Source organism: Pecten maximus, chromosome 14 (assembly GCF_902652985.1).
Source record: "Pecten maximus chromosome 14, xPecMax1.1, whole genome shotgun sequence".
Lineage (NCBI taxonomy): Eukaryota > Metazoa > Mollusca > Bivalvia > Pectinida > Pectinidae > Pecten > Pecten maximus.
This window is the reverse complement of record NC_047028.1, coordinates 24,472,878-24,489,948: the sequence shown is the minus strand read 5'-3', so window position 1 is coordinate 24,489,948 and position 17,071 is coordinate 24,472,878. Positions and strand designations below refer to the sequence as shown.

Genomic DNA, 17,071 nt, shown 5'->3' with positions numbered 1-17,071 from the left:
TATTAAATATTTTAGTTGCATTCTTTTTACCTCTAGCTTAATTTTAACACAAAAATCCATTAAATATTTACATTTGATTTTTTTTCAAATATATATTTAGATCAGGTAAATTTGTTAGGTTAAAGAAACTGTGAATTCATCTGAAATCCCCGAACAAAAATACGACTCGGTATTAAATTGTTTAATTCAGATTTTAAGTTTGATATCTGTCATCATGGCGGCAATGAATGTGCATTTATTTTATAAATTATTTAGGCCCGGATGGCTCCTTGTCCGTATTCCGATTTATGATTATGATCAAGGTCACTGGATCTTTCATAAGTTTGACTGGGACACACGTTTTAAAGCCAAGCGTTTTGTTGAGATAGACACCTGTTTCCCGTCAAAATAGTCATCATGATGGACCAAATGATGAACGATGTTGTCGATTCATACGATTTAAAGGTAAACTTAGACAACCGATTTTGTCATTGCTTTACAATTGTCCATCTTTAGGTTAAGTGTTCGATAGATGCAGTTCCATGATCTGGCATGTAATTACCGGTAAATCACAGTTCGGAAGCTAATTTGTGTTCCGGATGACCTTACTGTAGTGTACTGTACATGTACATTTGTATGTGTAATCGGAATAGGAAGGAGTAACGATGAAAAATACCATGCCCGCTCTGAGGCTCGAACTAGCGACCTCTCCCTCCCAAGACAATTTCCGCTTGAGCTAGCAAGGTGACCTATCTCCTCTTTTACTCTACTCCCTCGTTCACAAAATCTGTGCTCCCGAAGGCAACCCACGGTCAGCTGGTTCTATAGAAGGCCTAGCTTTCACTTAAACTAGTCAACAGCACCAACTCTATAATAGAAAGGAGTAATGAAAAGTGTCCTGCCCTTGCTGGGCCTCAAAACTAGCGACCTATCTCTCTCATGACAAACAGCCAATACTGCTACCAGTACCACTAGGCTAAAGGTGAATTCCCATCAGCCTGAGCTGGTAAATATAAGGTGACCTATACCCATTTGGTTTGTGTTTCTTAGGAAGCTATGAAACAGGCCGGTTTGTTCTGTCATGGTTGTGTCCTTGGGCAAGACACTTTACCTTAATTACTCTGGATGGCATGTTACAGGCCTACTGTAAGTTGTTCAGTGAGGTATACTACAAGGATACCCTGCCTCAAAATTTTGATTGCGCTAATGGTTGTTTATCTACGAGGTTTTATATGGCAAGTATTGTCAGTGTGTTAATTTATCATTCCACTAATCCATTTTAATTAACTTTCACACTAAAATATGAGTACGCCAAAATAAGGATATTTACAGTATTCCATTGCCCTGTAATCAATAAGCTCATGTGATAGGTGGCAGAAACAACAAAAGCTTTGCTTCTCTCTATCTGTTTATTTATTGGACTGGAGCGTCGCCACATGTATATTAGAAGATAGGAAAAACCCCTGGAAGACAAAAGCCACTATTTAGGATGTTAAAAGTTACATGTAACTAACAGTCTGTAAACTAGCATGACAAATAGTCGCGTAAAATAGTTATTAAACATTTGTCCGCGTAATATTAAGCAATTACAGATATTTATCTATGGATGCACATGGACTCTATAAATAGACACACAGGTAAACAGAGAACACTCTCTGTAACCGGTAACGCATATAAATACACTTAACAATACAATGAAATGACGATTTACTCCTTTTTACGGTCAGATATTGTGTTTGTGTCCCCTGGCCAGGCTAGCTCTAATATATTTCAGGATGAATATTGTAATAAAATTATAGGCACTATTACAATAAAGCCTCTGCTATTGATAAAAGCAGTATGAAAACATCTCTTTATTTTGAGTGTTATATTCTTTCAGAAGTTTGAGTTGATGTATAATGACCAGTTGAGGAGAGGCCAGGTGAGTGAGAAAGCCCAGTTTGAGTATGCCTGGTGTCTGGTTCGCAGTAAATACCTAGACGACATGAAGAAAGGAGTTGCATTGATGGATGGTAAGTGTCGGATAATTTCTGGGAATATAATTATAACCAGACAGTTGATGCCAAAACATTCTCAGTGAAAAAATTGTTACCTCACTCTAAATTTGTATTAATTTAAATTGAATGAACTTTGTTTTTGTTTTCATATCGTCAAATGTTTGAAACTGTTCCTTGTGTTTGTATATTGAGTGTTAATTGTCAACAATTATGCAAAGTATTTTATTATTTCAGATTTATTCAAAAATGCCACGGATGATACAGCTAGGAGAGACTATTTATTTTATATGTCAATTGGTTACACACGTATTAAGGTAAGAACTCCTCGAAATGATTATGTATAAACATTTGAAATTAATGTTGTATGATATATAATTGACAATTATTTACAAATTGAAAATGACACTTTGATTTTTTTTTATTACATTTATACAATGTTATTTGTAACTAATAGCTAATATGTAAGATTAAGTTTGACACTAAGATTTTGATTTTCTATTAATAATCATGCATATCCATACCAGTAATAAGACTTTCCATTAATCTGAGATTTTGAATTTCCATTGTACCCTAAATTAGCAATTCGCACAAGTTCTAGCAATAAGATTTTAATTTCCTACTGTATATACTACCGTAGGAGTATCTACAAATTGCAACAAAAAGATTTTAATTTTTCATTGCCACTACTTGTATATTAGGAGTACCCACAAGCTCTGACCTATGTGAAGGCCCTACTGCGGATAGAACCAGGAAACCAGCAGGCCCTACAATTACAGGAGTATATCAACACGAAAATGAAAAAAGGTAAACAGTCTGGGGATTCTATCTCTCTATTATAACTGAATATAAATTCTGTTTTTTATACTGGGGATTCTATTTCTCTATTATAACTGAATATAAATTCTGTTTTTCATACTGGGGATTCTATTTCTCTATTATAGCTGAATATAAATTCTGTTTTTTTTTTATACTGGGGATTCTATTTCTCTATTATAACTGAATATAAATTCTGGTTTTTTTTTATACTGGGGATTCTATTTCTCTATTATAACTGAATATAAATTCTGTTTTTCATACTGGGGATTCTATTTCTCTATTATAACTGAATATAAATTCTGTTTTTTATACTGGGGATTCTATTTCTCTATTATAACTGAATATAAATTCTGTTTTTCATACTGGGGATTCTATTTCTCTATTATAGCTGAATATAAATTCTGTTTTTTTTTTATACTGGGGATTCTATTTCTCTATTATAACTGAATATAAATTCTGTTTTTTTAGCCCACCATCATCAGATGGTGGGCTATTCAAATCGCCCTGCGTCCGTGGTCCGTGGTCCGTCCGTCCGTCCGTAAACAATTCTTGTTATCGCTAATCCTCAGAAAGTACTGAAGGGATCTTTCTCAAATTTCATATGTGGGTTCCCCTTGGTGCCTAGTTATGCATATTGCATTTTGAGACCAATCGGAAAACAACATGGCCGACAGGCAGCCATCTTGGATTATGATAATTTAAGTTTGTTATCGCTATTTCTGAGAAAGCACTGAAGGGATCTTTCTCAAATTTCATATGTAGGTTCCCCTTGGTGCCTAGTTATGCATATTGCATTTTGAGACCAATCGGAAAACAATATGGCCGACAGGCAGCCATCTTGGATTTTGACAATTGAAGTTTGTTATCGCTATTTCTGAGAAAGTACCGAAGGGATCTTTCTCAAATTTCATATGTAGGTTTTCCCTTGGTGCCTAGCTATGCATATTACATTTTGAGACCAATCGGAAAACAACATGGCCGACAGGCAGCCATCTTGGATTTTGACAATTGAAGTTTGTTATCGCTATTTCTGAGAAAGTACTGGAGGGATCTTTCTCAAATTTCATATTTAGGTTTCCCTTGGTGCTTAGTTATGCATATTGCATTTTGAGACCTATCGGAAAACAACATGGCCGACAGGCAGCCATCTTGGATTTTGACAATTGAAGTTTGTTATCGCTATTTCTGAGAAAGTACTGGAGGGATCTTTCTCAAATTTCATATGTAGGTTTCCCTTGGTGCTTAGTTATGCATATTGCATTTTGAGACCTATCGGAAAACAACATGGCCGACAGGCAGCCATCTTGGATTTTGACAATTGAAGTTTGTTATCGCTATTTCTGAGAAAGTACTGAAGGGATCTTTCTCAAATTTCATATGTAGGTTTCCCTTGGTGCCTAGTTATGCATATTGCATTTTGAGACCTATCGGAAAACAACATGGCCGACAGGCAGCCATCTTGGATTTTGACAATTGAAGTTTGTTATCGCTATTTCTGAGAAAGTACTGAAGGGATCTTTCTCAAATTTCATATGTAGATTCCCCTTGGTGCCTAGTTATGCATATTGCATTTTGAGACCAATCGGAAAACAACATGGCCGACAGGCAGCCATCTTGGATTTTGATAATTGAAGTTTGTTATCGCTATTTCTGAGAAAGTACTGAAGGGATCTTTCTCAAATTTCATATGTAGGTTTCCCTTGGTGCGTAGTTATGCATATTGCATTTTGAGACCTATCAGAAAACAACATGGCCGACAGGCAGCCATCTTGGATTTTGACAATTGAAGTTTGTTATTGTATTTCTGAGAAAGTACTGAAGGGATCTTTCTCAAATTTCATGTATAGGTTCCCCTTGGTGCCTAATTATGCATATTACATTTTGAGACCTATCAGAAAACAACATGGCCGACAGGCAGCCATCTTAGATTTTGACAGTTGAAGTTTGTTATCGCTATTTCTCAGAAAGTACTGAAGGGATCTTTCTCAAACATTTTTATATGTTCCCCTTGGTCTGTAGTTCTGCATATTGCATCTTGGGACCAATAGGAAAACAACATGGCCGACAGGCAGCCATCTTGTATTTTGACAATTGAAGTTTGTTATCGCTATTTTACAGAAGGTACTGAAGGGATCTTTCTCAAATTTCATATGTAGGTTCCCCTTGGTCCCTGGTGTTGCATTTTGGGACCAATCCGAAAACAACAGACAGCCGTTATCGCTAAATCTTAAATTTTATATATAGGTTCCCCTTGTTTGAAAAGTACTAGAGGGCTGTTTCTGAATTTACACAGATTAGTAAGACTTAGAGGAAGGGAAAAGTAGAGAAAAGATCAATCTGACATGGAACCTATAAAGATCATTCAATGGTGGGCGCCAAGATCCCTCTGGGATCTCTTGTTTTTATACTGGGGATTCTATTTCTCTATTATAACTGAATATAAATTCTGTTTTTCATACTGGGGATTCTATTTCTCTATTATAACTGAATATAAATTCTGTTTTTTTTTATACTGGGGATTCTATTTCTCTATTATAACTGAATATAAATTCTGTTTTTCATACTGGGGATTCTATTTCTCTATTATAACTGAATATAAATTCTGTTTTTTTTTTTTATACTGGGGATTCTATTTCTCTATTATAACTGAATATAAATTCTGTTTTTTATACTGGGGATTCTATCTCTCTATTATAACTGAATATAAATTCTGTTTTTTATACTGGGGATTCTATTTCTCTATTATAACTGAATATAAATTATGTTTTTTATACTGGGGATTCTATCTCTCTATTATAACTGAATATAAATTCTCGTTTTTTATACTGGGGATTCTATTTCTCTATTATAGCTGAATATAAATTCTGTTTTTTTAGCCCACCATCATCAGATGGTGGGCTATTCAAATCGCCCTGCGTCCGTGGTCCGTCGTCCGTCCGTCCCTCCGTCCGTCCGTCCCTCCGTCCGTCCGTCCGTCCCTCCGTCCGGCCGTCCCTCCGTCCGTCCGTCCGTCCGTAAACAATTCTTGTTATCGCTATTTCTCAGAAAGTGCTGAAGGGATCTTTCTCAAATTTCATATGTAGGTTCCCCTTGGTACCTTGTTATGCATATCGCATTTTGAGACCTATCGGAAAACAACATGGCCGACAGGCAGCCATCTTGGATTTTGACAATTGAAGTTTGTTATCGCTATTTCTCAAAATGCACTGACGAGATCTTTCTCACATTTCATATGTAGCATCCCCTTGGTGCCTAGTTATGCATATTGCATTTTGGGACCAATCGGAAAACAACATGGCCGACAGGCAGCCATCTTGGATTTTGACAATTGAAGTTTGTTATTGCTATTTCTCAGAATGTACTGAAGAGATCTTTCTCAAATTTCATATGTATGTTTCCCTTGGTGCCTAGTTATGCATAAAGCATTTTGAGACCTATTGGAAAACAACATGGCCGACAGGCAGCCATCTTGGATTTTGACAATTGAAGTTTGTTATCGCTATTTCTCAGAATGTACTGAAGAGATCTTTCTCAAATTTCATATATAGGTTCCCCTTGGTGCCTAGTTATGCATATTGCATTTTGAGACCAAACGGAAAATAACATGGCCGACAGGCAGCCATCTTGTATTTTGACAATTGAAGTTTGTTATCGCTATTTTACAGAAGGTACTGAAGGGATCTTTCTCAAATTTCATATGTAGGTTCCCCTTGGTCCCTGGTGTTGCGTTTTGGGACCAATCCGAAAACAACATGGCCGACAGACAGCCATTATCGCTAAATCTTAAATTTTATATATAGGTTTCCCTTGTTTGAAAAGTACTAGAGGGCTGTTTCTGAATTTACACAGATTAGTAAGACTTAGAGGAAGGGAAAAGTAGAGAAAAGATCAATCTGACATGGAACCTATAAAGATCATTCAATGGTGGGCGCCAAGATCCCTCTGGGATCTCTTGTTTTATACTGGGGATTCTATTTCTCTATTATAACTGAATATAAATTCTGTTTTTCATTTCATCAATTGGAATCAGTTATGTTTTTTTATTTCAACCATATGTTAGACAACACTAGACACAGAAGAAAAAAAAACACTGTAAATTTCATTTCAGAATTTGACAGCTTTCATTAAAAGTTGCATGTTCTTTTCAAGGAGTTAAATTTCTTGTTTTTTTTTTAGGTAGAAATAATGTTTTAATTGAAAAATCATTTAAATAATTTCAAAATATTCCATTTGTTTACCGTTTTAATTTTACGTTTTAATGCGTAACTTTAATTTATTTATTTTTTTCAGAGGGACTGATGGGTATAGCAATTGTAGGGGGGGCCGCTCTGGCGATTGGCAGTCTAGTAGGTTTAGGAGTGGCTCTTGCCAAAAAATGAGGATGCATATCTGAAAAAAGGACATAATTTATTACATGACATTGGTATAACCATATATGGACATCGTGGAAGATAATGATACCTAATATGGGCATGATGACCATAAAAGGATATGTTTGTCACTACATTGTGGAGACATTGTTAGCTCTGTGGAAGATATTCATATATGGACCTAATGGAGGACATTGAATATTACCTTATAAGGATATCATGTCATGACCCTGTTAATTATATGGATGATATCCGGATATGGACTTGATGGTGATTTTATATTAACTAAAGACATAATAATGATTTTCTTAATTAGCATGCACAAGCATACATTAACCAAAAGTACATAGGCTTTTAGTAAGGAACACTGTTATCAAGCAGAAGAGTTCTCCACAATATTTCTAACCAATAATCTTTTGAAGCTACTACCTTCTGTGACTTTTGCAATACATGTACAACTTTTTTTTTGGCGATTAACTTTCGCAAAACAGCATGGACCACTGCAACAGCACTGATCAGGAAAAGCTACAAATTAGTTGCTTATAGTCATCAATATTTTCTTCAAACAATGGTATCCACTCACCCTGTTTTTGCGAAAGTAAATCACATGCAAAAAAAAACTGTTTTAACATATACATACCAGCTTAAATGTGGAAGATTTTAATTTTTTTTGCCAAATTTATCTCGTCTAAAAATAAGTCAAGAAATTTGTATGGTGGAGTGGGAGTATTATTTAATTATCCTGTTGTCAAGTTCTATGATGTATGATAAATGAATATTATGTTTACTGATGATATGGAATCCAGCACTTGATTAATATTTTCCTGTGACTATAAAAAAAACTTGATGGTATGCTTTTATATACCTCCATAGACTGGTGAGGATGTGTGAGTTTGTTGAGGACCAATATTTCTGTTACCTTGATTTGAAAATTGATTATGTAATCCCATGTAGATGCCATATAATTATGCGAAAATGATATGTTTAATTTTCAAAATCTCTTTTTCGAGGCCAAAATTTTCATTATGCTGAAGATTGCTGAATTTGCAAAAGTTTTGTAGCTCTAGTTCAAACCCAGAGACTTGGCAGGTCTGAAGATTGCTGAATTTACAAAAGTTTTGTAGTTCTAGTTCAAACTCCGAGACTCGGCAGGTTCTGGTCTTGTGCTCCAATACATACAGAGTTATGGCCCTTTAAATATAACTTTTTTTGTGTCAGTTATACATGGATGATAGATGTAAAATTTTAAATAAAATGGTTTACATAAAACAAGAATTAAATCATTTCAACAATTTAATTTAATTAAACTTGTAAGTTTTGGGGAAAAGTTCCTGTATTCTGAAAAATGTAAATATGCTGACATTTTTGTCTTGAAAAGTTTAATAATGAAACCTGCTTTTATTGTCTTCCATCAGGAATCTGGGGTCAGATATATGTTAAAAGCTAAATGAGGTTCTAAACCCACAGCTAAAAGAAATATACCTAAAGAGTATGCTAGTACATTTCCCCGGTACGTATGTTGTGTCTGACACAACTTCGGGTACCTGTATCAGTTTATGTGTTGTTTTTGTCATCCTTGTGATCCTACTCATTCATGTTCTGACTTAAGAAGTCACTGACCATGTTTCAGTCATCCTAGTGATGTCGGCACGGTTTCTATAATTAACAGAAGACGCCATGTGTCTGACAATTTCTTGTCTGATGTCAATTTGCTGATTGCGACAAGGAGTCTGTCATAAGTTTCTTGCATTGTTGGAGTATATTTCTTTATATATATCTTTAATATCACGGACATCACTGAGATCAACAGTGCCGAAGACACGAACTATGGCCATCAATTGCAAAAATGGGATCTTGTCTTTGGCTGTGGCCCCCCATTGCAAAATATGGGATCTTTTCCTTTCTTCCTTGCCCACTTTTCTTTTCAGCGATTTGCTTTCTTTTTTGCTTTTATTTTTCCCTTTGTTTGTTTGTATCCTTTGGTATGTCCTCATATGATCCTGTTTGTTACGAGGACAATACTCTCAAACAGGGTATGACCAAACGTGTTGTTCAAAGTCATCGTCACAGATCACAGAGGTTACATAGGGGTACTAGGTAGAATAAAAACCAAGGGCCCAGTTGTTCAAAAGGTGATCAGGCTAACAACAGTTTAACAACAATTTTAAATCCCGATAAAATCGTTTCTGGTAGAAATAACTTGACAACATTTCTGAAATTATAACTTGTCCGTATTTGCCTACCTGCCTATTTTAAAGAACACATACACTCAGGATTTAGTAAAGGAGAAATGAAGTTTTCACTAATAAAGTGATTAAGCTTATCACCTTTTGAGCAACTGGGCCCAGAAGTTTTAGATTTGACAGGTATTGTTAGTAGCGACATGTTCACACTTAGAGATCTTTTTACTGTAGCATCTTATCCATACTTTCAGGTGCTTGGTAATTACGTACATGTATAATGTTGATACACTTGTAATAATTTAATTGAAAAGATCCAATCTAATTAAAATCAGATCTCTCATTACACTCACCAATTGATTTTAAATAGATCGAAAAAAAAAATCTTAACAGTATCATATTGTCTTGAGTAGAAATCCTATCCATTCTGTTTTAAGTGTATTATATAAAGTTAAAAGGATTTAAAATCTTACAAAGAAACCATACATATTTGTAAGGTACCATACATATTGGGGGCCGAGTGGTTAAGGTGTCCCGACACTTTATCACTAGCCCTCCACCTCTGGGTTGCGAGTTCGAAACCTACGTGGTACAGTTGCCAGGTACTGACCGTAGGCCGGTGGTTTTTCTCCGTGTTCTCCGGCTTTCCTCCACCTCCAAAACCTGGCACGTCCTTAAATGACCCTGGCTGTTAATAGGACGTTAAACAAAACAAACCAAACCATACATATTTGTAAGGTACCATACATATAACATATGTAGAATTAATATGAGATTCACATTACTAATGCAATAATTATGTGAAATGTGTCTGGCCCCTGTGACTACGGAGCTGAAGGCGATTATTTAATGTTTGTGGTGATGATTTGATAACAAATAGTTGAAGTCTCAATAAAACACATAGTATGTATTTGTTGCTGTGAATTCTAAAATTAGAATTAAAGCAGTTATTTGTCTGTTGTTTGTCTTTATGTTATAAACTTTTTTTGTTATAAATAAAACGTGTCAACAGAGATTAATTGATTTTAGTATTTTTATTTACCAGGTAAGTTTTTAAAAAAACATTGACCCAGGGTTGCCAACTATCACGTTCTCGGTGGGAGACTAACGATATTCAAAGTTTTATTCCACGAAGACCTCTGATACAACGCGAGACAAAATCTCAGATTGTTCAGAAATTTCTCCCTCCATATCGAGTCAAGCCATTGCTAATTTACTGGATTGCATGGTATCAAAAGGCCATTTTGTCACCATTTGCCATTTATAAAAAATATATCAACTTCAAGCACAGGGACTTGGCATAAATATCCAACTCTACAGTCTGCATTTGTGTATTAAATTATTCTGTTAGGCGAATCCCTGTGGCTTCAAATAGACTTGAATATGAACTGAAAATGTCTGTCTCAAAATATGTCATGTTATTTCATACCAAATAAACAATTAACTTTTAATAAACAAACATATTTTGCCGGTTTTAAAGATTAAAATGATTTCCTTTCAAAAAAATGGAATATAGCTTAGAAGATTTGGTTACATTCAAATTAAAATTTATTTCTGAAATTTTTATTTTATTAATCATGTTGGTGTGAAATAAATGTTTAAGATCAACTGCTTTGATTTTGGCCACCTGGGTATTGACTGACATTATGGTATGGGGGGGGGGAGGGATTTCATTACATTGATATGTAACCTAAAGGCGTTGGGATAATTTTTGCAATTGATTCACCCACTTGCAGTTCGAGTTTATACAAATTGATACCCAAATATGCGAGGGAAAGTGTTTGTGATCAAGAGGACTCAGCGTAATTAGCGTAAATTTCCCCATCGCAAAAATTTCCGTGATTACAGTATATGATTCATGTTGATTATTCCAATGACTGACATATCTTTTTCTATTCTATTTCTTGTCACCTCAAAATACTCCAGGAGTTACATTCACTCTACACCCCATGGAATTTGTCCTGGTGAATCATGAAGGTTCAGTCTCTTGACACCTTGTGGATAAAGTGAAAAGACTTGTTTGATCAATCGGATCTCAAGATCACCGTACCATTAAATTCACCGACGTTAAACTGGTTGTCGTCACATTCTGATCTACAAAACAATCCACCATCTTAGCGATTGGTCATGTAGGCATATTTGCTGATATTGATTAAAAAAATATAGTCATGACCTTTCAATTTTACCATGGAATATAACTATGGAGCAGGAGGGGGGCAGTTAACTTAACAATGATCATCATCAGCTTGGTCTATCATTTCTATACCTGGTGTATCCTTTGTATTCTATACCTGGTGAATCCTTTGTATTCTATACCTGGTGTATCCTTTGTATTCTATGTCTGGTGTATCCTTTGTATTCTATACCTGGTGTATCCTTTGTATTCTATACCTGGTGTATCCTTTGTATTCTATACCTAGTGTATCCTTTGTATTCTATACCTGGTGTATCCTTTGTATTCTATACCTGGTGTATCCTTTGTATTCTATACCTGGTGTATCCTTTGTATTCTATACCTGGTGTATTCTATACCTTGTGTATCCTTTGTATTCTATACCTGGTGTATCCTTTGTATTCTATACCTGGTGTATCCTTTGTATTCTATACCTGGTGTATCCTTTGTATTCTATACCTGGTGTATCCTTTGTATTCTATACCTGGTGTATCCTTTGTATTCTATACCTGGTGTATCCTTTGTATTCTATACCTGGTGTATCCTTTGTATTCTATACCTGGTGTATCCTTTGTATTCTATACCTGGTGTATCCTTTGTATTCTATACCTGGTGTATCCTTTGTATTCTATACCTGGTGTATCCTTTGTATTCTATACCTGGTGTATCCTTTGTATTCTATACCTGGTGTATCCTTTGTATTCTATACCTGGTGTATCCTTTGTATTATATACCTGGTGTATCCTTTGTATTCTATATCTGGTGTATCCTTTGTATTCTATACCTGGTGTATCCTTTGTATTCTATACCTGGTGTATCCTTTGTATTCTATACCTGGTGTATCCTTTGTATTCTATACCTAGTGTATCCTTTGTATTCTATACCTGGTGTATCCTTAAATTGTATTCTATACCTAGTGTATTCTATACCTGGTGTATCCTTTGTATTCTATACCTGGTGTATCCTTTGTATTCTATACCTGGTGTATCCTTTGTATTCTATACCTGGTGTATCCTTTGTATTCTATACCTAGTGTATCCTTTGTATTCTATACCTGGTGTATCCTTTGTATTCTATACCTGGTGTATCCTTTGTATTCTATACCTGGTGTATCCTTTGTATTCTATACCTGGTGTATCCTTTGTATTCTATACCTGGTGTATCCTTTGTATTCTATACCTGGTGTATCCTTTGTATTCTATACCTAGTGTATCCTTTGTATTCTATACCTGGTGTATCCTTAAATTGTATTCTATACCTAGTGTATCCTTTGTATTCTATACCTGGTGTATCCTTTGTATTCTATACCTGGTGTATCCATTGTATTTTATGTCTGGTGTATCCTTTGTATTCTATATCTGGTGTATCCTTTGTATTCTATGTCTGGTGTATCCTTTGTATTATATACCTGGTGTATCCTTTGTATTCTATGTCTGGTGTATCCTTTGTATTCTATACCTGGTGTATCCTTTGTATTCTATACCTGGTGTATCCTTTGTATTCTATACCTGGTGTATCCTTTGTATTCTATACCTGGTGTATCCTTTGTATTCTATGTCTGGTGTATCCTTTGTATTCTATGTCTGGTGTATCCTTTGTATTCTATACCTGGTGTATCCTTTGTATTCTATACCTGGTGTATCCTTTGTATTCTATACCTGGTGTATCCTTTGTATTCTATATCTGGTGTATCCTTTGTATTCTATACCTGGTGTATCCTTTGTATTCTATACCTGGTGTATCCTTTGTATTCTATACCTGGTGTATCCTTTGTATTCTATACCTGGTGTATCCTTTGTATTCTATGTCTGGTGTATCCTTTGTATTCTATGTCTGGTGTATCCTTTGTATTCTATGTCTGGTGTATCCTTTGTATTATATACCTGGTGTATCCTTTGTATTCTATGTCTGTTGTATCCTTTGTATTCTATGTCTGGTATATCCTTTGTATTCTATACCTGGTGTATCCTTTGTATTATATACCTGGTGTATCCTTTGTATTCTATGTCTGGTGTATCCTTTGTATTCTATGTCTGGTATATCCTTTGTATTCTACACCTGGTGTATCCTTTGTATTCTATACCTGGTGTATCCTTTGTATTCTATGTCTGGTATATCCTTTGTATTCTATGTCTGGTGTATCCTTTGTATTCTATACCTGTTGTATCCTTTGTATTCTATGTCTGGTATATCCTTTGTATTCTATACCTGGTGTATCCTTTGTATTCTATACCTGGTGTACCCTTTGTATTCTATACCTGGTGTATCCTTTGTATTCTATGTCTGGTATATCCTTTGTATTCTATACCTGGTGTATCCTTTGTATTCTATGTCTGGTGTATCCTTTGTATTCTATGTCTGGTGTATCCTTTGTATTCTATATCTGGTGTATCCTTTGTATTCTATACCTGGTGTATCCTTTGTATTCTATACCTGGTGTATCCTTTGTATTCTATGTCTGGTGTATCCTTTGTATTCTATACCTGGTGTATCCTTTGTATTCTATACCTGGTGTATCCTTTGTATTCTATATCTGGTGTATCCTTTGTATTCTATGTCTGGTGTATCCTTTGTATTCTATACCTGGTGTATCCTTTGTATTCTATACCTGGTGTATCCTTTGTATTCTATACCTGGTGTATCCTTTGTATTCTATACCTGGTGTATCCTTTGTATTCTATACCTGGTGTATCCTTTGTATTCTATGTATGGTGTATCCTTTGTATTCTATACCTGGTGTATCCTTTGTATTCTATACCTGGTGTATCCTTTGTATTCTATACCTGGTGTATCCTTTGTATTCTATACCTGGTGTATCCTTTGTATTCTATACCTGGTGTATCTTTTGTATTTTATACCTGGTGTATCCTTTGTATTCTATACCTGGTGTATCCATTGTATTTTATGTTTGGTGTATCCTTTGTATTCTATGTCTGTTGTATCCTTTGTATTCTATACCTGGTGTATCCTTTGTATTCTATGTCTGTTGTATCCTTTGTATTCTATGTCTGTTGTATCCTTTGTATTCTATGTCTAGTATATCCTTTGTATTCTACACCTGGTGTATCCTTTGTATTATATACCTGGTGTATCCTTTGTATTCTATGTCTGGTGTATCCTTTGTATTCTATGTCTGGTATATCCTTTGTATTCTACACCTGGAATATCCTTTGTATTCTATACCTGGTGTATCCTTTGTATTCTATGTCTGGTATATCCTTTGTATTCTATGTCTGGTGTATCCTTTGTATTATATACCTGGTGTATCCTTTGTATTCTATGTCTGTTGTATCCTTTGTATTCTATGTCTGGTATATCCTTTGTATTCTATACCTGGTGTATCCTTTGTATTCTATGTCTGGTGTATCCTTTGTATTCTATACCTGGTGTATCCTTTGTATTCTATGTCTGGTGTATCCTTTGTATTCTATACCTGGTGTATCCTTTGTATTCTATACCTGGTGTATCCTTTGTATTCTATGTCTGGTGTATCCTTTGTATTCTATACCTGGTGTATCCTTTGTATTCTATGTCTGGTGTATCCTTTGTATTCTATACCTGGTGTATCCTTTGTATTCTATACCTGGTGTATCCTTTGTATTCTATACCTGGTGTATCCTTTGTATTCTATGTCTGGTGTATCCTTTGTATTCTATACCTGGTGTATCCTTTGTATTCTATACCTGGTGTATCCTTTGTATTCTATACCTGGTGTATCCTTTGTATTCTATACCTGGTGTATCCTTTGTATTCTATACCTGGTGTATCCTTTGTATTCTATGTCTGGTGTATCCTTTGTATTCTATACCTGGTGTATCCTTTGTATTCTATACCTGGTATATCCTTTGTATTCTATGTCTGGTGTATTCTATATCTGGTGTAGCCTTTGTATTCTTTGTCTGGTGTATCCTTTGTATTCTATACCTGATGTATCCTTTGTATTCTATACCTGGTGTATCCTTTGTATTTTATACCTGGTGTATCCTTTGTATTCTATACCTGGTGTATCCATTGTATTTTATGTTTGGTGTATCCTTTGTATTCTATGTCTGTTGTATCCTTTGTATTCTATGTCTGGTGTATCCTTTGTATTATATACCTGGTGTATCCTTTGTATTCTATGTCTGTTGTATCCTTTGTATTCTATGTCTGGTATATCCTTTGTATTCTACACCTGGTTTATCCTTTGTATTATATACCTGGTGTATCCTTTGTATTCTATGTCTGGTGTATCCTTTGTATTCTATACCTGGTGTATCCTTTGTATTCTATGTCTGGTGTATCCTTTGTATTCTATACCTGGTGTATCCTTTGTATTCTATACCTGGTGTATCCTTTGTATTCTATACCTGGTGTATCCTTTGTATTCTATACCTGGTGTATCCTTTGTATTCTATACTTGGTGTATCCTTTGTATTATATACCTGGTGTATCCTTTGTATTCTATACCTGGTGTATCCTTTGTATTCTATGTATGGTGTATCCTTTGTATTCTATACCTGGTGTATCCTTTGTATTCTATACCTGGTGTATCCTTTGTATTCTATGTATGGTGTATCCTTTGTATTCTATACCTGGTGTATCCTTTGTATTCTATACCTGGTATATCCTTTGTATTCTATACCTGGTATATCCTTTGTATTCTATACCTGGTGTATCCTTTGTATTCTATGTATGGTGTATCCTTTGTATTCTATGTCTGGTGTATCCTTTGTATTCTATACCTGGTGTATCCTTTGTATTCTATACCTGGTGTATCCTTTGTATTCTATATACCTAGTGTATCCTTTGTATTCTATACCTGGTGTATCCTTTGTATTCTATACCTGGTGTATCCTTTGTATTCTATGTCTGGTGTATCCTTTGTATTATATACCTGGTGTATCCTTTGTATTCTATATGCCTTGTGTACCCTTCCTTTGGTTTATTCCTCATATTCCATGACTTGTGTATACGTTCTATGCTATTTTACAACATTACAAATTTAAGATAGACCAATTAACAGAAGCAATCCTGAAAATACTATTAAGTTGTTTGAAAAGGATGGAGACCCTCTTTTAAATTCTGTTAATATGAATTACATGGGCCAATATTGCATACAATATAATTATAAAATGTATGCCTTCATGATTAAAGTACTCTAAGACTTATATACTTATTATTATAATTTATTCATCTTAATTGCAGAATAAAGCGAAAAGTTTTTACGGTGGGTTGAAAAGATGCATTTCAATTGAACAAAAATCCTTTTTGGTGTCTTAAATTTATTTTCTACTATTAATCAACCAATTGTGGTTCCACGCCATTTTCGCTAAAACTGTTAAGAACTGTTATTAGTTTGATATGAAAAGAGAGACGGATCACAGGGACATGTCGATAACATCAGTTAGAAATACCTTATCGACTAAACATGTCTATGTGTATAGACAAGGTGATTTTGTGTTGCTTTAAGACGTACCTTTACAAAGGTATTAAATCCGCCCTGATCAAGAGATACAAACCGAAACTGAAAGTAGACCGCTAACAGATCATATATTGATATTTGATCATTTCTTT

General features: G+C 35.0%; 1 protein-coding gene across 1 annotated transcript; it reads left to right on the top strand.

Annotated features, from left to right (window-relative positions):
- The first annotated feature begins 339 nt into the window (after positions 1 to 339).
- LOC117342298 (mitochondrial fission 1 protein-like) lies at positions 340 to 10,357 on the top strand. The gene is made up of 5 exons (XM_033904396.1): positions 340 to 444; positions 1,859 to 1,991; positions 2,211 to 2,290; positions 2,675 to 2,780; positions 7,083 to 10,357. Exons 1-5 carry the CDS (start codon positions 397 to 399, stop codon positions 7,169 to 7,171), a joined length of 456 nt encoding a protein of 151 aa, XP_033760287.1. The 5' UTR covers positions 340 to 396; the 3' UTR covers positions 7,172 to 10,357.
- The last annotated feature ends 6,714 nt before the right edge of the window (positions 10,358 to 17,071 follow it).